The sequence below is a fragment of the Oryctolagus cuniculus genome, chromosome 15 (genome assembly GCF_964237555.1).
Source record: "Oryctolagus cuniculus chromosome 15, mOryCun1.1, whole genome shotgun sequence".
Classification (NCBI taxonomy): domain Eukaryota; kingdom Metazoa; phylum Chordata; class Mammalia; order Lagomorpha; family Leporidae; genus Oryctolagus; species Oryctolagus cuniculus.
This window is the reverse complement of record NC_091446.1, coordinates 61,089,413-61,111,331: the sequence shown is the minus strand read 5'-3', so window position 1 is coordinate 61,111,331 and position 21,919 is coordinate 61,089,413. Positions and strand designations below refer to the sequence as shown.

The following is a 21,919-nucleotide window of genomic DNA, read 5'->3' as shown; positions in this document are numbered from 1 at the left end:
TTGCCGTTGGTTCACCCTCCAATGGCCGCCGCAGCCAGTGCGCTGCGGCTGGCGCACCGCGCTGATCCGATGGCAGGAGCCAGGTGCTTCTCCTGGTCTCCCATGGGGTGCAGGGCCCAAGCACTTGGGCCATCCTCCACTGCACTCCCTGGCCACAGCAGAGAGCTGGCCTGGAAGAGGGGCAGCCGGGACAGAATCCGGAGCCCCGACTGGGACTAGAACCTGGTGTGCTGGCGCCGCAAGGTGGATGATTAGCCTATTGAGCCGCAGCGCCGACCCCAGTCTCACTCTTGATGGGGAAACTGAGGCTCTAGGACAGGGCCCATGCTAGCCATGTCAACCTACCCTGACCCAAATCCACACCGCCTGTAAGGAGGCCTCATCCACCCCGTCTGAGGACACAGGACCCTGGGGCTCCACAGGTAAGCAATACACCCAGGCACCCAGCAACCAGGGCAGCCCCAGCTCTGACTCCAAACCCAGCCCCTCCCCTTTCTCCCCAGACTCTTCTTGCTGGGGGACCACTGTGAGGCCCTGACGACTCTTCTTGCTGGGGGACCACTGTGAGGCCCTGACGCCGTGCCCAGGCACCCACTAACAGGAGCTTCCAGGCCGGTGAGTGTGGCCCAGCCCAAAGCTGTGGCACTGCACTCTGCTCTGAAAGTTAAGGAGCCTCCAGGTCCCTGCAGTGGAACTGCACAGCCCTGGAATGCGGTGGGGTAGGAACAACAGGCTAATTCTCTGCCTCCTCCTTGCCCTGGGCCAGGGACAAGCCAGCCTCCAGGCTCACAATTCCCAATGTTCGGATCCCTGCAGACCGGAGGATTGGGCCTGCAGCAGAGGCTTCCGTTGGTTCACCCCCCAAATGGCTGCTACGGCTGGCGCACCGCGCTGATCTGATGGCAGGAGCAAGGTACTTATCCTGGCCTCCCATGGGGTGCAGGGCCCAAGCACTTGGGCCATCCTCCACTGCACTCCACTGCAGCAGAGTGGTTGCCTTCACTGCGAGGCAACCAAACAGACCCCGTGGGCTGTGGCTGTAGCAGTGGAGCCGATGAGGCTGCAGCACGGCCTCTCTGTGACCTTGGGCACTCCCACGTCTGCGTAACACAGTAACACAGCAATACTGAAAGCTGCCCTCTTGCCCTCACCTATGGTGGGCACAGGAGCACCAGGCCACACGGACTGCAGGTGGTCTGAGAGCTCCCACACAGTCAACAGCAAACGCTGAGTGGGGAGCCAGGCCCCGGCCCCGGGCTCACAGCTCTGCTGTCTGTCTACTGTTACCAGAGAGCGGCCATCCCCCAGCCGCTCCACGGCTGTGTGCTGGGTGAATGGCAGTGATCACACCTGGCACCTGTACGATTTCCAAGCGCTTTGCGTCCGTTCCCTAGTTTCACAAGTGGGCGTATCCCACGGGCGGAACTGCCTGCCCCACCTAGCAGAGAAGGAAACGAAGGCCCTGAGAACTCCACGCCCCCCCACCTCCACCCCCACCCCCGCGCCAGCTGCAGGGACCCCCAGAGGTGCTGGATTCCAGCCTCCTGGCCTCCCACACGAGGGCCCTCAGGCACCCACGCTCTAAACACAGGCGTCCTGGTCCAAACTCCATACGAAGAGAATATAATGCAAGCCACGCACAATGACTTCCAATTTTCTAGTCGCCACATTAAAAGAAGAAACCATGTGAACTTAACTTTAGTAATGTATTTTACTTAACCCAGTATATCCAAACATTTCAACATGTAATCAATACTAAATCATTATTATCTTAGTAAAAAATAAGAATGGAAATAGGAGAGGGAGGAGGAAGAGGCGTGGGAGTGTGGGTGGGAGGGCCGGTACAGTGGGAAGAATCACCATGTTCCTAAAGCTATACTTATGAAATGCATGAAGTTTGTCTTCCCTAAATAAAAGGTTTCTGGAGAAATAAATAAATAAAAATTAGGAAAAAAATTTTAAAAAACCAAGCTAAAAAGTAATTATGGCCGGCACCGCGGCTCACTAGGCTAATCCTCCGCCTGCAGCGCCGGTACCCGGTCAGGGCGCTAGATTCTGTCCCGGTCGCCCCTCTTCCAGTCCAGCTCTCTGCTGTGACCCAGGAAGGCAGTGGAGGATGGCCCAAGTGCTTGGGCCCTGCACCCACATGGGAGACCAGGGGAAAGCACTTGGCTCCTGCCATCGGATCAGCGCGGTGCGCCAGCCGTAGCAGCCATTTGGGGGGTGAACCAACAGAAGGAAGACCTTTCTCTCTGTCTCTCTCTCACCATCTAACTCTGCCTGTCCAAAAAAGTAATCATTATTAACAAGCTATTTTACATTCTCTGGTCTGAAGGCCTGGAACACCTGGGTGGATTGATTTCACACTTAGCACTTCTGGAATCAGACCTGCCTCATCTCAAGCACTCACAGCCACGTGGGGCTGGAGGTTACAGTTCCAGGAGCATGCTGTCCACTGGGGGGAGGGTGGCACCGCAATGCAGACCACGCCGCAGGGGGAGGAAATCCCCCTCCTGCCCACCTTAGGCTCGTGGCGTGGCGGATGCACCAACCGACAGCCTCTTTCACGAGAGAAAAGGCACAGATTTATAAAAAGGTTCCCAAGACAAGGGACCCTTCTCAGGAAATGATGACCTGGAGACACAGTGGACCGAGCCGTGGTCGGGCTCGTGCTGAGGTTGAAGCAGGTGGGTAGCCACGGAGAAGCACACCTGGGCAAAGGGGCTGTGGCCTCGGGGTAACAAACAGGGGATCTGGCAAGGCCTGTTTGTTCGGACACTTCTCTGTGTCCCTGAGTTTGCAGACAATACAATGTTCTTTTCCTCCAGGTGCGCCACGTGTAGGGCCTTCCAACCTGCTTCAGGGAGGTGGGCAGGGGAGGGCGAGGTGACCTTCCTGCTCCTACCGCTTTCTCAGATGCCAAGGGGCCGTGCTGGGGGGCATCAGGGCTCTGGGTCTGAAGCCCCAGATCACAGTTCTGGTTCTATAAGCATGAGAAGCGGCCCACCTGTGTCAGGGACTCCCTATCCCCTGCTGGCCCCTGAGACAGCCTCCATTCCACCTCCCAGGTGTCATGTGAGAAGCAGGAAGAAACAAATACCTATGTCTGCACCTGCTGGAAGGACCCAGTCCCACACCAAGCACCCAGCTAAATCCAGGGTCTTGTGCGGCACTGTGCTGGTGCGATGGGGTCTCTGTGAAAGTGGTGGCCTCCACGGCCAGCTCTCCACTCCCCCTACCCACGCCAGCAGGACCCTGGAAGGCACCAGGAGACATCAGAGAAACGAGGTGTGGTGAACCCCATGTGTTCATCACTGGATGAAAACAATAGCAGCTTACAGCGTGGCCAGGCAGAAGTGGAGCAGGCATTACAGCGAGCAAAGCAGGCTCTTAACAGGGAAGTCCTGCCCCCACCGGGCAACCTGTTGTAAATGCAAACAAGGACTGGGGCCAGGGACCAGAGAGAAATCCAAAAACCAGGGCAAGGCCTAGACTTCTCACCGCAAACGCCCCTACTGGACCGACTTCCTTCCCAGGTGGAAGGGACCCATGCACACGGACTAACTGGGAGCTCGGGGGATGGGGGTGAGGGTGCATGTGTGGGGCAGGGGCAGGATACTGAGTTCAGGAACCCTGGGGGCCCTCAAGCTAGCTCTGCCCACTCCCCAACCCACCCCCCACACAGCCTCCCACCCCAGACCTGTTTCCCTACACTGTCGAGAAAGAGAGCCGGGTGCCGTGCGGTGCAGAGGGAGGTTTCTGAGTCGGGGACTAGTGGGAGTTTTGCAGTCCCCATCCCTCGTGGGCTGCGAGGTGTCCTGCGCAAGTCGCTTCCCCGCCTGGGGTCCCTGGTCTCTAAATGCAGAGTCTGGCTTCCTGGAAGGGACACCCAGGACACATGGCAGCATCGTTCCTAAGAGCCAAGGGGCAGAAACAACCTGACTGACCACTGGATGGATGTGGCACAGAGGGACAGGGGGCATTATCCAGCCTTAGAAAGCAGCCAAGTACAGACACACACTACAGCATGATGGACACTGAAAATTTTATGCTACATCACCAAGAAGCTGCATTTATAGGACTGCATCTGCAGCAAGCATCCAGAAGAGGCAAATCCCACAAAGGTAAGACTAGTGGTTGCTGGGATCTGGATGGAGGGAGGGAGGGGGAGGGGACTGCTTTGGGGGATGATAGAACCGTTCTGGAATTAGATGGTGGTGAGGGCTGCGCAACCTGTGACTGGATTAGAAACTTCAACTGTGCACTTTAAAAGGGCGAGTTTCTCACGATAGGAATTATAGCTCAGTTTAAAAAAAAAAAAATTAAAAACCCAGGCTGAGCCATCACACTTGATGGGTCTGGACGCAGGCTCCACCACTTCCTATCTATCGAGTCTCAGGGTGGCAATCCAAGAATGGAGATGGCAGCGGGACCCTCCTCGTGGGGACCGTGGGGAATGAACAAGCAGGCAGGCGGCAGGCGTGCACGTAGGCTTGGAGAAGGATTATTACTACCAATGATTAAGTGAGGTCCACGGTAAGGAGAGCAAAGGCATCTGGTAGGCACCCAATGCCATTCCCGGCGTTCCCGGCGTGGCGTCTGTAGCCTGGAATGCAAAGGCACTCCAGAAAAATGCAAGCCACACTTCCCGCTCTGCTCCCGTCTGCAGAGGGCCAGGCTGCACGCTCTCCCCGCTGCGGGGTGCAGCCTCCTTCTCCTTTTACGGAAGGTAATCTGGGAGAGGCCGCTGGCTGCAGTGATCTCTGAAAGGAGCCAGGCACGTTTAGGGGGCTGATAAGCCCTGCCCGGCTGGCCGGCTGGTCCTCCCAGGAAGAGGGAGAGTACAGGAGCCAAGAAAGCACAGGGGCGTGCTTAATTCCCAGAAAAGTTTAACGGAGTCACCCCCACAGCACCAGCGCCACAGGCTTCCTCTGCGTCTGCCCCATCCCCAGCACCCACCCGCAGCACTGGGTGGGGCGAGGGGCTCACCAGGACAGCTGTCCCACTTCACGCCCTATGCCAGGAACGAGGGTCAGTCGATAAGGCAGGTAGATTAGGAAGTGCTCTAATTTTAAACTAAGCCCCAATGATGCAATGAGAATGGAAACAGCTGAATCTAAAAATGATCTACGGCAAATCAGCAAAGGTTTGACCACACCAAGGGCTGGCACAGGGCACTGGCAACTGCATGTGCTCCTGGTGGCAGTGTGGATGACGGGCAGACCGTGAAGGACAGCCATGAGGCAAAACCTTGCAAACGGGGGTTATGCACACCCCTCCTCCCCCTGCTTTTTCCAGCTCAAGGCAGCCTGCAGCCTAGAGAGGTTTGTTTGTGTGCTAAAGGGCTTGTTCCAGAGAAAGTCCGCTGCAGCACTGTCATTTGAAAAATAAGAAACACACATGCTCATTAAAAGAAGAAAGATTAAATCAACTGTGGAGTATTTATACAACGTTAAGAACACAAAAGCTGCAGTTTCAATGAATGAAGTAGCTACATGGATCAACAAGAAAAAAATCTCAAGAGCATGTTACGCTTTAAAAAAAGCAAGTTGCAGCAGAATGCACACAGTACAGCAGCAGGTACACACATTTAACACCATACAAAGTAACAGGATACACTGCAATGCACACAGTACACACCATGCGCAAAAGGGGAAAACCACAGACAGCAATCCCATCTACTGTTTCCTGATACATGCATATGTAAAGGCAGTCGAAAAACTTGCATGGTGGCGCTGGTGCTGTGGTACAGCGGGCTAAAAGCCTCAGCCTGCAGTGCTGGCATCCCGTATGGGCACCAGTTTGAGTCCCAGCTGCTCCACTTCCAATCCAACTCCCTGCTAATGCACCTGGGAAGGCAACAGAGGATGGCCCAAGTCCTTGGGCCCATGTGGGAGACTCGGGAAAAGCTCCTGGCTGCTGGCTTTAGATCAGTCCATCCAGCAGCTGTGGCCATTTGGGGAGTAACCCAGTGGATGGAAGACCTCCCTCTGTAACTCTTTCAAATTAAAAAAAAAAAAAAAAACTTAAAAAAATAAAATCTTGCATGGCAATGATATTCAAAACAAAGCTCACCTCTGGGGGAAGCAGCAGCAAATGGGATGAATGGGACGGGAGGTGGGCCTAGCAGGGGCTTCAACTGTGTGTGCAACAGATTTACAGTTGTGTCTGTAACTTCTCAAACCGAGTGGAAATATACGGACATTTGCTATGCTCAGCTCTGGAACTCTTCTGACTGATGTGTGTGGAGGGAGAATTTTAAAACGTAGCTTCCAAAGTAAACCATTAAAATCAACAAAGAGAGGTTTTTCTCCCAAAGGAAAGAAGCAGAGGGAACAGGAAGAGTTGCATGGATCCCATTTCTGACTTTCTTGTGACCTTGAGAAAACTGCTTATCTCCTCCAGGGGAGCCTCTGGTCCCTGTTTCTAAATGGGGAATAAAACCTCTGCCTTCTGTCTGCAGGGGAGGAAGCACCGGGAAGCCCAGAAACACTGCTTCCTCTCCCGACAACCTTGCCGAGCTCTTCCAAAGAGCAAGTGAATGCATACACACGCGTACACGTATATCAGCACATTTGTGTGCATGCAACATTTGTGATATCAATTCTATACATGACATACAACTGATGTCTGCTGTGACACCCCTTGAATGCTGGGGGATGTGCAGAGATAACAAACCATTCAAAAAGAAAGCAAAACTACATTTGGGTGATTGCCCGTGTAATTCCACCTTGCAAAGTTTCTAAGTATAATATCACCATTTGTACTGCCTGCCAAAGGGTGATGTTATTTCCTGAAATGAAAACCCATCAATCAGTAAAATGTGCACCCATCTTTCTTTAAGATCAGGTACCACAGACACAACCCTGTGCACAGGAAGTGGTTTCAGCAGATCCACTGTTACTGTTTATTAGTCTGGAAGGCAGTGGGCACCTGTCCTGCTACCTCAAACAGATGAACTGGCATCCCCTCCCCAGATAACTTCTGGAGCCCGGCTTCGAGCAGTTCCTAAGTGAGTGCTTCCCCATCCTCGGCTGCAGCACGACCCGGTGCTCTCAGAGCAGTCTCTGCACGTACCCCGGGACAGCATGCAATGATGTGTGCTTGTGAGCAGAGACCACTTCTGCCTGGCTTACAGGCCCGGCGCAGTACTCCACATATAACGAACTCAAAGACTTCTAGAGAAATGGCTGAGTTCCCGTGATCAGATTTGCTTCCAAACGTCCTCCAATCAATAAGCAGGTGCCAGCAGTCTGGCGGATGCAGAGGGACATGGCTGCAGCCCTGTAGCCAGGTTTCCCCGGCGCTCAGTGCTGACTTGGGTGGCTAATTCTGGCAGCCAGGACTCCCTGACTGCAGACACACACACAGAGACGGTCCCAGTCACGCCCAATCAGTCTTTTTTGGAGAAAGGCTGCCCATGGCTTCTCCGGGGAACAGCAGGAGCGTGGGAGCGCTGTGCAGCACGGCCAGATGTGAAAGCGCCGTGTGGCCGCCCCACTTGCTCGGTCCATTCCCTCACGATATTCCCAAATTATCCACCAAGCTGAAGCGACGGGGCTCGGGAGGAGGAGAAACCCTAGGAGCGGCCACGGTGAGGGGGCAGGGCACAGGAAATGCAGCCTCAGAGGAGCGAGGCTCTCACCGGCTCTCCGGACAACACCTGGCCCAGAGGTGCGGGAAACGCTTTGATCTTTTTGTAATTCTCACCTCTCTCACCCCCAAAGCGGTAAGGAGGGTCTGTTTATTATTATTATTATTATTATTATTCTTTTAATGCTTGCTCTGGCAGCTGGAACACATGGGTTCACCTCCGGTACACCTTGCCAAGACCAAGCACTCCAGGGCTCCCACAAACCACGCCTGTGTTTGCAGGGGCTGTGGAGGGTTACAGGGACCCCACCCACCGCACTGACAAGTCTGGAGGAAGGCAAGGCCCAGGCTTTCTTGAAAAGCCGAGGTCTGACACGCCCGGCCCCCTCCGCCCTTTCTGGATGTCACTGATCCCTCGCCCTCCCCCAGGCTCCACGCGGCTGACCCGGCTAACCCAAGTGGAAGACGCCGGCGAGAGGCCATCAAAGCTACTGAGAGGTCGGCGGCCGGCCTCCAGCTGCAGAGCCAGCAGGCGTCTGGGCTCCTGATGAATGGCACCGTTCACAGAGCACACGTGCCTCCTCGCCCTGCAGAAAGCACCAGAGAGTGTGCTCTGTGCTTCACTCAGCTCACGACAGGACGCCGCTTCACAGCACCCGCTGACCAACATCACACACACACACACACACAGTCCGGACAACGGGGCTCCACGTCCACGAGGCGAAGTGGGACGTCCGGACTGCGTCAGCCCAGGGTCTACTCCGGGAGGCTGCAGTGCCGAGGGGCCCCACAGACCGGGAAGAGACAAACGTGCGTGTCTGCACCCTGAGCAATTAATTCTGCAGTGCCCACCCTCCCTCCTTCCACCTCCAGGTCACAGCAAGAAAATGGATGAGCAGGACCAAGGGACACCAGGTCTTTCTCCAGAGCCCCGGAGGCTGAATCATCATGGCCGCCCACACATCCTCGGGAGGGGAACTCCCTCACTGGGCTCCCCTTGGGTGGCAGGCAGGGCCCAGCCCAGAGGGCTTGGAATCCTGCACCCCTGCCCAGCCTCTGCCTGGGGGAATGCTGGGTGAGAAGGGCTGGTTTCCAGTAAGCTCTGAGCCCCAGGAGGGCAGATGTAGCCCACCAACATCTGCACACTCAGGAGTGGGGACCGTTGAGGGGTGACCAGAGCAAGTGCCCACTGTGGCCTAGGAAGCCTCCAGGGGACCACACCACGGATGTAGTGCCACGCAACCCACCAGGCAGGTCAGCACCTCGGGGAGATGCAAAAAGCCATGTGGTTTTTCAGGATCTCCTTAACAAATGATATTATCTGGTTGAACCTCTGGCCCCAAAACCCTCCTCCAGCAAGGTTCTGGGGCCAGAGGATCCAGGAGCCCTGGAGTCATAAGTGAGTTACAACCTCAGAGTTTAAGATCATGTGAATCGAAGGCGCACCCGCACTACCTCCAGGGGACCTGGCAGGGAGTACGTGCGAGGACAGAGGTGATCGGGCCACCGCAGCAGCAGATGGCTCTGAAACGCTCCGGACACCGCCCAGTCCCTCCCAGTGCAGCCCAAACCTCGGCCAACTCAGCAGGCGCCCTGGCCGGCAGTCCCACAGGTGGTGGTCTGGGGTGTGCATGCTGCAGGCTATAAGGTGGAGCAGGCCTCCTCCTGCACAGTCCGAAGCCTTGAGCACAAGCCGCCATGAGCAGAGACAGTGCCCACCTCTGAGCCTCAGAAGCCCAGCTGGGCAGGCTCTGCCAGCGCCAGAGGACTGACCGGCCTTCTCCGGCAGGAAGGACATCAGGGACGCACACCCCCCGAGGAAATGTGTGAAACGCAAGGGTTGGCACCCACGGCTGCTGGGGTCAGCAGCCAGGAGGATCCCCGTGCTCCCCAGCAGCAGGAGTGAGCCCCATGGTGTGACAACCCCAGAATCATGGCAGGGTCTCCTAACTACCCCACTCCTGCTCCTCACCCACGGCACAGGATCCAGGATCCAGGGCCGGGAGCAGGGTCCCCAGGGACTCTCGCTGCACTTCCCCCTCAGCTGATTTCCAGGAGGAGGCGTGGTCGAGTTCCTGAGTGGAGAGAGGAGGAGACCCCACCCTGGCACCGCCTCTCACTGGCCCGGTGACCTTGATGAGGAGGCCACTGCCCTCAGGAGGCCTGTTTCCGGCTGTGCCAGATGACGGAGTCACCTTGGGTGGGCTGGACCAGAGGGGACATCCTGTGGCTTGCAGGGCAGCCAATCAAGGCCCATCACTCCTACCTCTCACCTGTAGGAAGCACTACCTGTCTGAGCTGCAAACAGGTTGACTTTGTCGGCCCATCCCAACTAAGCCCGCAGGAATGTCACTCACACCCAGGTGGCTGGGTCAGGAGCCTTTGCCAGACCTGGCCCTGATAAAATGGGCGTCCTTCCCTGCAGCTCTGGCTGTTTCTTGCATACTCAGTATGCAAAGCCGGCAAAAGGGAGGGTTACACCTTTAAGACCCGCCAGCGGGACAGCGTGTGACACTGGGCAGACGTCAAAGGCAGTCACCCCCCGAGGGCAGGGCTCTGCATCCCAGAGAGGGAACACACAGGCCGCAAGCACGCACGCCAAGGCCTCCTTCAGCCGCCAGTGCCCAGGGTCTCTGACTGGAGCTCCCAGGCTGGCTGGAAATTACAGCTTAAGAGGAATAAAAAATTCCACTCAGACGTGCGGCTCCAGGACCCGAGGCCTATGAGCAAAGTTTCCGGTGGCCTGCGCAACCCTCCCCGTTCCGGAAAGCCAGGCGGGTCACCCCGTCCTCAGCACAACTGCAACTGCTGGGGGAGCCCGGCGGGGGGAGAGGGGGAGGGAAGGGAGGCCCCGGACGTTCCCTGCTGGGAACCCCAAACACAGGGTGCCTGGCCCGCAGCCAGCACGCCCGCCGGCGGCCGGCTCGCTCCCGGGCATCCCGGCACCCGCGGCGCTCGAACCCTGCGCAAGGCCGCCCCTCGCCACCAGCCCCCTCCTCGCGCGTGCGGGGGCCCATCTAACATCCTCAGCCCGTCTCAAGGACACTGCGGCCAGCAGCCCAGCCTCAGGGGTCTCCGCCTCGCCGCCCGCGCCGACACGCGCACACACACAATGCCGGGGAGAACAGCGCGGAGCCTCTCGCCGGCAGAAGCCGGCCCGGCGGACGAGGCGCGCGCGGCGGCCGGGGGCTCACCTTCTTGATCTGGTCATCCTTGAGCTCGGTGAAGTAGTAGGCCAGGAGCTGCGCGGCGATCATGCTGGCGGCCGGGCGCGCGGGGCGGCAGGCGGGCGGCCGGGCGAGCAGTGGTCCTCCCGCGGCGGCGCGGCCGCTCCGCCTCCTCGGCTCCGCCCCCCGGGCCCGGGCGCGGCGGCGGCGGCGGCTCGCGCGCTCCCGTGCCCGACAGGGTGACAGCCGCCCGCCGGCCCCTCCTCGGCGCCCATTGGCTGCTGTGCGCCTCTGCAGCGCGGGGCGCGGCGTCCTGGCTGGGGAGGGAGGCGGGGGGCGCAGCCGCGCCCTCCCGCGCCGGAAAGGGGGCGGGCGACGCGCCGAGGTCCCCCCCGGCCGGCATCACCCGGCACGTCCCCCACGTAGGGAGCGGCGCGCACCGTCACGCGTGGCGGCGCCGTGCCCGGGCGGAGGTGCGGGGCGCAGGCGGGAGGCACCGCCCGGCCCCGGGGACCCGGGGGAGCGGGCCTTTTCCTCGGAAACGAGGGCGGGGGCCTGCAGAAGTGGGCGTGGAAAGCGAGCGGAAGCGGGCGCGCGGAGGGGCGGCCCTCGCACCCGGGTCTCCGCTCCTGGTCGCCCTCGCGGGGCCGGGCATCCTTCGCAGCCCTGGCCACCCGGTCCCAGTCTCCGGCTGGCCGATTCGGCTGCTCCAGCCCACGGCGCCCGCCCCTGAGCCGCCGGCTTCCCCGAGGGCTCGCGCCCGCTGCGCGGGACCTGGTCCCCAGGCCTCATCTGGTTCTTGGACCGTACGAGGAGCTGGGGGACAGCTCGGGCCCCCTTCTTTTCCACTTCCCTAGAGGAGGTTAGGTGGGGTGGGAGGGACCCGGCCGTCCGAAGGGGCCGGACAGGGAGTGCAGTGACGGAGGTGTGTACGCTGCTACTGGGACGGACAGCAAGATTAACCGCCTCAGTGTGCTGGGGGACCCCAGGAATGCGGCGCCTACAAACCGCCGTGTAGTGAGCTCAGGCCTATAAGGAAGTGGTCGCCGTCCTGACTGAGCAGGTAAGGGTTCTGGGACCTGGGGAGGCCTCCGTGCTGTAGGGCTCCACCCAGCCAGGAAGCTGGCACTGCTGGATGACAGCTCGGCTCTGTGTGACTCCGCAGCACCTGCTCACCCCCAGGGTGTGCCGACCTCCCAGATGTCTGTAATCCCCTCTGTCTAAATGGCCCACGTCCTGGGACCAAGGCGGCACCATCTGTCGCCCTGAGACGGCCAGAGTCCACTCCCCCAGCTATACCTCTAGGTCCTGGGGTGGGTTGGGGGTCCCTTAGCATCTTGGCCAGGCCTGGCAAAAGTACAGTTGAATCTGGGGGAGAGACTGGGGTCCAGGACAGCCCCATCAGGAACCCCAAGGTCCTGACAGCTGCCCTCGCCACCTGAACAGGAGTAGCCTGGTTGCTGCCCTGGAGGCCAGAGCCGGGGCCCAGCCCCGGCCCCCACCCTTGCCTGTGACCAATGCACTGCAGCATCCCGACTTGCCTTCTGAGCTCAGTTCCTCATTGGTAAGGGTTAGCACTGCCGGCCCCTCTCCCCTGCACTATAGCTAAAACACCTGCAGTAACCTACACCTACTCAACAGGGAGACTTGAATAATTGCCTGGGAAGCTGATGAGGCTAAAACTTCAGGGCCTCACACCTGCGTCCCCTCTGTCTAGGCCTGGGGTAGGCCTGGCAGTTTTATATTTGTATAGTTATATTTGAGTTTCTTTCTAAAAAGACCCTCCCCCCGCCACTCCCCCCCCCCCCCAACACCAATTATTTAGGCTTCAAGGCCCTGCAAAACCTGGACCTGCCCCTGGCTTACAATAACCAGGAACAGAGAGATTTTCTGGCACCCATCAGACACAACACCCTGCGTTGTCTGAATGGGAACAAGCCGGTTCTCAGCTGCCATTTGATGTGCGTGCTGTAAATGTGATGCTGCCAAGGCTCCTCTTGGATGGAGGCCTGGGTTTGCTGATCACTCCAGCTCCCACATCTAGCCCAGGCCCGGCACTTTGCAGACTGCGTGGACCAGTGCAGCAGTCAAGAGCATGGGCCTTAGCACAGCCCCCACCCCCACCCCCACCTGCACTACCCCCTGTGCAGCCCAGCTGTAGAACCCCTATCTGACCCAGAGTGGGGGGGGGGGCTGCCTCCCCCAGGGGCCAGGCTACCCTGAGACTTCCGTTTGCCAGCAGGAAGTCTGCCTCTGCCTTCTCTTTCCTGGCCTTTGAGAGAGAGGCTGCTTTTCAAGGTGACTCACTTCTTCCCACCCACTGAATGCAAGCGGGCCCAAGGCCTGTCAGTGTTCCCTGAGAAATAGCTGTAGGCCTGACCCAACACCCGTCCTCATCTCCCCAGGCCACAGATCCGAAAGGAGTCTTGAAGCTGTCCTAACTGGTTCCTGGCTTCCTGCCATGCCACTCATTCTGAGCTCCAGGCCACATTAATCCTGCTAAAAAGCAGCCTAATCACATCGTGAGCCTGTCCCAAATGCCTGCCTCCCCCCCCCCTTCCTGATGGAAGCGATTTAAGCGCCGCAGCCTGGTGTTTGGGGCCCTCTGTAATCTGACTCCAGGCTCTCCCGCTTATCTCTTCCTCCACCCGTGGCCACAGCACGGCCACTTCCCACTGTCCTCACCCCCACCAAGTCCGTTCCACTTGTTCCCTGCTCCTCTGCTCACCTTGGCTTCAAATCTCTCCTCTCAGCCAAGGCCCTGCTCCCCCTCCTTCCCAGAGCTACTCACCCCAGGCTCCCAGACCGCAGCGCCTCCACAGGCCGAGCACGGACTGTGCTCACAGTCCATCCGGCTCTAGACCAAGGCCCTTCTTCACACACAGGGAGCCTGAGGTGCAGCCAGTGGGCCATCTTGCCCAGTGTCAGCCTGTGCTCGTTGGGAGCCGGGACTCAAACCCAGTTCTGATGCCAAGCCAGAGCCCTGACCATCCCACCCTGCCACCCAGTACAGCCTGGGCCTCAGATAAGTGACACCAAGTCATGACCGCCCGCGTGATAGGGCTTTCTGTGTTCTAAGAGGCTGGTCTTATCTGCCCCAATCAGACAGCTCCCCAGGGCCAAGAGCCCATGCTGCCCTGCGGTATTCCCCCCGTGTCATAGCGGCGATCACCGACTGCTTTCTGTGCTGCCCCTGTCTGCTGTCACAGCTGTTGGACCCCAGAGGAACCCTTTGGTGCCTACTCCCTGGACCCTCAGGAGAACCCCAACCCAAATGAGTCTTCAGTTTCCTCCCCCCAGATGGCCCTGCCCATTCCCTCCAGTCCCCTGAGCTCTGTTCATTTACTGTGGTTCTCCTACACAAGTTGGGGTGAAGGTGTTCAGATAGTGCCAGGTTGCCAGCCCATGAAACACCTGCCCGGGATACATGTTTGGTGCGGTGGTTAGGACGCCACTTGGGATACCTGCATCCAACATCAGTGCCTGGGGTCTTGCTAATGCACGTCCTGGGGGGCAGCAGGTGATGGCTCAAGTATTTGGGTCCCTGCCACCCATGTGGGAGACCCAGATTGAGTTCCTGGCTCCTGGCTTTAGCCTGATCCAGTCCTAGCTGTTGGTGGGCAGCTGGGGGATGAGCCAGTAGATGGAAGATCTGTCACTCTGCCTTTCAAATAAAATGAAAATCAGTTAACTTAAGAAAACCATGAACCTGCCCGTAAAAGTGCAGGCTGCATTCTAAGTCAGCATGAGTGTACCAGCTCCCACCCGACGCACAGCACCGGGAGTGCTACTACACAAATGCCTTCCCACAGATCGAAGCTGGGCCCCCACACCTAGGAGCAGCAGGAACAGCAACTGTTTGCACAAGGACGACAGTTTACAAAGCGGTTTCTCATTTATTGCCTCATTTCTCCAGATAACAGCCTAGTGAGTTAGAAGGGCAAATATCATTATCCACTCTGAATTCATCAGTGAGGGTATGGGGGCTGGAGAGCTTGTCTAAGATCTCAAAGATGACCAGAAAGAAGATCCCACACCACTGAGCCTCTTAGAATCCTGCCACAGTTGGGACTTTCACGCTAGCTGGCTCACGGGTCCCAAGGAGATGCCCCAGCAAGGAGTGCTGACCCTGCTGGTCCTTGGTTTTCTTTTTTCTTTTTTTCTTTTTTCTTTTTTTTGACAGGCAGAGTGGACAGTGAGAGAGAGAGACAGAGAGAAAGGTCTTCCTTTGCCGTTGGTTCACCCTCCAATGGCTGCCGCAGCCAGTGTGCTGCGGCCGGCGCACCGCGCTGATCCGATGGCAGGAGCCAGGTACTTCTCCTGGTCTCCCATGGGGTGCAGGGCCCAAGGACTTGGGCCATCCTCCACTGCACTCCCGGGCCACAGCAGAGAGCTGGCCTGGAAGAGGGGCAACCGGGACTAGAACCCGGTGTGCCGGCGCCGCAAGGCAGAGGATTAGCATAGTGAGCCACAGCGCCGGCCCAGTCCTTGGTTTTCAACCTGGCCTTGCCATGGCACCAGCCTGCAGAGCTTTTCTAAACACTGCTGCCCAGGCCAGCTTCAGAGACGATGACTGACCTGGGCTGGAGTTGGGGAGAGACTCAGGTGTGGCCAGGAATGCGGCCACTCGTGGAGACCCTAACTTTGCACTGGAAGACATTTCTAAAATGAATCAAGCTGTCATAAATATCACAGCCTCCCTTGGACGATGCCGAGGGCCACTCCTCCAGGTCCCAAGCATGGTGGGGTGAAGTTCATGGTGATTCATCGGCTTCCCAGACATGTCTACCTCCTGCGGGAAAAGACAGGTGTGGAGACACGAGCTGCCTGGCCCTGGGAGTGGCTGGGGATGTAGTGTACATCGCCTCTCCTCTCATCTGCTTTCAGGATAAAAACCTGTGGTCTATAACGTCTTGTTTGGCCCTCCTGTTTTTAAATAGGGAACAACATGTAAAAAATAATTAATTTCACTTTAAGACCTAGGTTTCTGGGTTCAGCTGTGGTGCAGGTTAAGCCTCCACATTCGGTGCCAGCATCCTACAGGCGCCAGTTCATGTCCCAGCTGCTCCTCTTCTGACCCATCTGCCTGCTAATGACCTGGGAAATCAGTGCTCCCTGCATCCATGTGGGAAACCCTGATGAAGCTCCTGGCTTCATATCAGCTCAGCTCCAGCCGTTGTGGCCATTTGGGGAATGAACCAGCGGATGGAAGACCTTTCTCTGTCTCTCCCTCTCTCTGTGACTCTACCTCTCAAACAAAAAAAAAATCTTTGAAAAAAAAAAAAAAAAGACGTAGGCTTCTGATACTTGAGGTGTAGCTACATGGGGGCCACATGGGCAACCCTGTGGCAACAATGGACTGGAGCTGAGTGCCTGTGGCCCTCTACACAGGGTCAGAGGAGCTCCAGCCTGGCCCAGCCCCACAGCCCACCCACTTCACTGACACTGCTAATAGATCCCTGTAACGTGTCTTCAGTTTCCAGCGCCTGCTGATTGGGCTTTCCAGGCAAAAGGCCGCAGGTGTTAGAGCTGGGATTGAAGTAAGGCAGGCAGCGTGCACAATTTAAATCTTGCACCGGAGTCTTGGGCCCTAGGTGTCTCTCCTTCCCCCAAGCCCCAGCCCTAAAGGTCGCGGCCAGCCTGTCCTTTGCTGCTCCCTCACCCAGGGAGGGCCTGGCCCCCAGACTCCTCTCTCAGCTTCTGTCCAAGGAGGCCCCCTGGGAAGCTGACGAAAGGTCCCTGAGCAGGGGGCTGCGAGTGGCCACTCCCCTTGGGGTGTGCAGCTCAGCCGGCTGATGGTGCTACTGTCACACCTGTAGATCTGTCCCAGCGTGACCTGGCCAAGCTTCAGCCCCCACCTCTCCCCTAAGTCCTACTTCCAACTGCCCAGACTCGTCACCTCCCAGATGCCCCAGCACCTGGAGCTCAGTGTCTCCCCTTGCCATCACTTTCGTCCTTAGCTGACTCTTCTCAAGTCCCCGGCCTTGTCATTTATCCCCGCCACCAACATCTGTGAAGCACTTCATCTGCGCCACACTCCCCTCTCACCAAAGAAGCAGTGACAGTTGGGGCCCGTGTTGTGGCACAGCGGGTAAAGCCGCCACCTATATCCCATATGGGCGCTTGTTTGAGTCCCAGCTGCTCTACTTCCATTCCAGCTCCCTGCTGATAGCCTGGACATGCAGTGGAGGATGGTGCCTGCCACCCATGTGGGAAACCTGGATGACATCCCTGGCTCCTGGCTTTGGCCTGGCTCAGCCCTGGGCATTGTGACCATTTGGGGAGTGAAACCAACGGATGAAAAATTCTCTCTCACCCTCTAACTCTGAATTTCAAATAAATAAATAAATAAACACGGCGGAAGCCGTGAGAAGACAGAGACCCTGCCTACGATCTGCAGGGGAGAGACGGACAGTAAACAATCACCAGTTAAACATACATCAGGCCAGGCACCAGCAGGGAAATTAAAGCAGGGTGGAGCTGGCACAGCTTTATCCCACTGTGTCCATTTCCCCTTCGCCCTCATCAGCGACTCAGTTTGTAGGAGGCTGCAGGACCAGCCTCCCTCTGCGGCTGCTCGTGGCCAAGTTCTGGCCAAAGAGATGCAAAGCGATGGAGCCGCTGGGAGCCTCCTAAGACAAGGCCCCTTCCTGCTGACTGGAGCACAGACTGGCTGGACATCCAGCAGCCATCCTAAGTTACCTGGGGAATACCATGCCTTGGGAATACTGTGCCTTGGGAATGGTAGCCACACGAACGGACCAAGCAGGATAACACAGAATTAGGGAGCCATGCTAAACACCTAATTTGAACTTAATTCCCTCTCTGAAGTGCATATAGGAGCACTGCTTCAAGACTTGGCTGCTCCACTCTGATCCGGCTTCCTGCTAATGTGCTTGGGAAAGCAGCAGAAGATGGCTCAAGTGCTTGGGCCCCTGCCACCCATGTGGGAGACCTGGATGAAGTTCCAGGTTCCTGGCTTCAGCGGCAGTCATTTGGGGAGTGAATTAGCAGATGGAAGATCTATTTCTGTCTCTACAACTGTTTTCTTTCAAATAAAAATAATTAAATCTTTAAAAACTATATCTAAACATAATTATATTCTTAGGTACTAGGGGTTAGGATTTCAGCATGTAAATTGGAGGAGGTAAATTCAGCCCATAATGGGTTAATTAATGGTTAAGAAACCATTGCCAGGGGCAGGCACTTGGCCCAGTGGTTGAGACAGCAGTTGAGCTGAGTTTGAATCCTGTCTCCTCTTGCAACTGCAGCTTCCTGCTAATGTGCACCCTGGGAGGCAGCAGGTCTTGGCTCAAGGAGTTGAGTCCCTGCCACTCACATAGGACACCTGGATTGAGTGCCCAGCTCCTGGTTATAGCTTGGTCCAGCCCCAGCTGCTATGGGCATTCAGAGAGTAAGCCAGAGGACAGAAGCTCTTTGTCTGCCTCTCAAATAAATGGAAAGGAATGGTAAAGAAACCATATCCAAATTCAAAGATTTATACCTGTATTTTCCTCTAGGAGTTTCATGATGTTAGTTCCACATTTGGGCTTTTGATGCATTTTGAATAAATTTGTGTATGGTTGAAGAGGGAGTTTAACCTAATTATTCTGCATATAGAGATGCAATTTCCCCAGTACCATTTGTTTTGTTTTGCTTTTGGGGGAAAAATTTTGTTTCTTTATTCAAAAGCCAGAGTGACAAAGAAAGGGACAGACAGAGATCTTCCATCTGCTGGTTCACTCCCCAAATGGCTACAATAGCCAGGTCTGGGCCAGGTCAAAGCCAGGAACACTGGGCGGCATGGGCCCAGGTACTTGGGCTGTTGTCTGTTACCTCCCCAGGTGCTTTAGCAAGAGACTGGATCACAAAGCAGTGGGGACTTAAAACTGCACTCTGATATGGGATGAGGCGGCTTAACCTGCTGTGCCAAGACCAGCCCCAGCCCCAGCCCCAGCCCCAATTTGTTAAAGAAATTTTTCTTTCCCCCACTGAATTGTTTTTATTCCATTATCAAAAACCATTTGGCCATAAATGTAAGGGTTTATTTCTGAACTCTACATTCTAATCTATTGATCTACATGTCTATCATTTTACTAGTATCACACTGTCCTGATTACTGTAGCTTTATAAAGTTTTGAAATCAGGATATGTGAATTCTCTTTCTTATTTAGTATTGTTTTGGTTATTCTGGATCTCTTCCATTTGCTTATGAATTTTAAGAACAGCTTGAAAATTTCTGCAAAGAGGCCAGCTGGGATTCTGAAAGTGATTAAGTTGAATCTGTAGGCCAATTTGGGGAGTATTACCATCTTAACAATATTAAATCTTTCAATCCATGAACATGGGATGTCTTTTTATTAGATCTTTATTTTCTTTCAACAACATTTTATACTTTTCCAAGTAGAAGCACTCCACTTCTTCTGTTTATTCCAAAGTATTTTGTTCCTTTTGGTGCTATTATAAATAGAACTGTCTTTTAAATTTCATTTTTAAATGGTTCATTGCAAGGGTATACATATCAAATTAAGTTTTGTATATTGATCTCATATCTTCTAGCCTTACTGAACTTGTTTATGTTTTGATAGATTTTTTTGTGAATATTTGGGATTTTTCTTTTTAAAGTTTAATTTTTTTATTATTTGAAATGCGGATAGAGAGATCATCCATCCACTGGTTCACTCCCCAAATGCCCACAGTTCCTGGAGCCACAGTTTGGCTCCTGGCTTTGGTTTAATCCAGGTCTCCCACATGGATAGCAGAGACCCAAGTACTTGAACCTTCACCTGCTGCATTAGCAGGAAGCCAGACTGGAAGCAGAGAAGACGGGACTTAAACCAGGTGCCTCGATATGGACATGGGCATCCCAAGCAGCATCTTAACTGCTGTGTCAAAGGCCCACCTATATCTCGGGATTTCTACAAACATCGTTAACTCTTGATATATGCAGCAATGTAACAACATTGAAAGTTATATTTACATGATGTTCAAGAATGTTAAAAGCAGCCTAAGGCAGTAGAGGCTGGCATTGTGGTAGCCTCAGGACGAGAGATGGACAAGTATTGAATGGAAGGGAATATGGGGACTGAGAGGTGATGGGAGTGTTCCATAGCGTGGTAATGGTTAAACAGGGACACATCTGTGTTAACACTCATTTAGCAGATGATATTTGTGTATTTGACTGCTAGAAAATTTTTAGGGGGCAGTGCTGTGGTGTAGTGGGATAAGTCTCTGCCTATAGTTCTGGCATCCCATCTGGGTGCCGGTTTGAGTCCCAGCTGCTCCTCTTCAGATCTAGCTCTCTTCTATGGCCTAGGAAAACAGTAGAAGATGGCCTGAGTGCTTGGGCCCCTGCACCCACATGGGAGACCCTGACAAAGCTCCTGGATCCTGTCTTTGGTTCGGCTGAGCTCCAGCTGTTGCAGCCATTTGGGGAGTGAACCAGTGGATGGAAGACCTTTCTCTCTGTCTCTCCCTCTCTCTCTCTGTAACTCTACCTCTTAAGTAAATAAATAAATCCTTTAAACAAATTTTTTTTACTAAAATTTTAATACAAGTAGAGAGAGATAGAATAAATTATTTTAAAGTGTGGTAGCCCTGTGATGTCATCACCTAATTCTCTCAAGTTCCTTTGTATACACAGGGATTCACTCGTTGCTAACAATATCATGTGTAAAACCAGAATTTAAATAGCCTCACTCATCTTCATTTTTTTTCACTGATTTCTTAATGTATCTGAGGAGACCTTTGATTTTCTTTTAACTCCACAATATGGCTGATGAATGGCTTGTACCAGGGATAGGAAAATGTAGGTGCTCTTATTCTCTCACTGTTCATCTGTGTTAGCTTCAGCCGCAGCTTCCGTGCAGAACTTGTTCTGAGCCACCTGCCTGTTTTGTGAGGGTCACTCTAGTTAAAGCCAGAGAACATGATTCACACAACCCATTCAGCTACACAGTTCTCCAGCTACAATGCGAGGAGACAAAGTGGGGGCCACTGTAGACCCTCTTCACCGAGAGGCCGGGTGCAGGATGATACAAGGGGGCATCTGGAGTGCCAACCAGACGTGGCCACCAGTGTTGATCACAGCAGGATGGCAATGCTGAATGAGTCACATCACACATACACACACACAGCCCTCATTCTGGAGGTCTCCCTACACCAACCCCACTGCCCCCTTCCAGTGTGCTGGATGCCCCCGCTCCTTGCTACCGCAGACAAGGACTGCTCAGCCTGGAACTCCTGAGCGCCTTAACTGAACAAGCAAGCCCAGCGCTCCCAGCCTCATCAGCCTCCTCCAGCGTCTCCTTATTCTTCACAGGCGATTCTGTTGCACTTGCTGCCATCTCTGCTTGGCACATCCCTCCTGAGCTGGCCCATTTTACATCAAGACAACATCTTGCCACTTCTCCCCACCCTTCCCTGTCCCCTAAGACAGGGATGATCACTCCCTTACTTTAAGACACTTGTCACTCTGTGTTGTCACTTTTTTTTCCTTTCTCGTTGAGTTCCACTTCTCAGCCCTAACTCCTTTGAGACTGGGGACTGAGTCTTATTCATTTTTAAAAGAACAAGAAAGTAGCTACTCAACTGGCAGAGTGAGGAGCAGGCAGTGGTGGTGATGAATCCAAAGCCAGCCTTGGGCCTCACCTGGGACCAGGAAATAGGCCCAGGTGCAGGGGAAATGGAATGTTGCCATACCTGCTCCCAACGAGTGGACTCTTCAGGTCTCCACTCACTGCCCTCACATAGCTGAATCTGCTCAATCACAATTTTGAAGGCATAAAGGCATAGCGAGGGGAGCGGAAGCAGCATCCGCAACAGCAAAGAAAACTCATCTGAGACCCTAGGGACTGTCAGTAGGGATGATCTGAAACACACCCATGCCAAAGTGCAGAAGGGCCGGGGCAACTTCCTGTCTGGCCTGACTGCACAACGCAGGTCAGCCAGGTGGGAGAGCCCCTTCTATGTCCTATCCCAGGCTCGCCCACCATCAGTGCACCGTGCAGCTCTGGGACACAAGGGCTCTGTGTGTGGCTCTGACACTCAGCATTTTGCTTCCAAGAGGAGCTAAGAAGGAAAGCCTTGCCTCAGAGGCTCTGCAGAGGTGGGCTGGGCCACGAGGAACCGGCTGTTCCTCACCCTAGGGAGTCCACATG

The 21,919-nt window shown here is 55.3% G+C and overlaps 1 protein-coding gene and 1 long non-coding RNA gene across 3 annotated transcripts in view; one reads left to right on the top strand and one right to left on the bottom strand.

The window, feature by feature from the left end:
- The window catches only part of HK1 (hexokinase 1), a 93,110-nt gene that overhangs the window by 49,415 nt on the left and 21,776 nt on the right, over window positions 1-21,919 (bottom strand). Inside the window, exon 1 of one of the 2 annotated variants that reach the window (XM_051823226.2) lies at window positions 10,788-10,948. The exons of the other annotated variant lie outside the window; for it this stretch is intronic. Within the exon in view, the coding sequence (XP_051679186.1) occupies window positions 10,788-10,850 (63 nt within the window). The 5' untranslated portion in view covers window positions 10,851-10,948. Of the gene's footprint in view, window positions 1-10,787; window positions 10,949-21,919 lie in introns of those variants that run through there. 2 annotated transcript variants of the gene reach the window in all.
- On the top strand, window positions 11,383-20,290 carry LOC127484121 (uncharacterized). The gene is made up of 2 exons (XR_011382429.1): window positions 11,383-11,823; window positions 20,077-20,290. It is a non-coding gene; the product is annotated as an uncharacterized lncRNA (long non-coding RNA).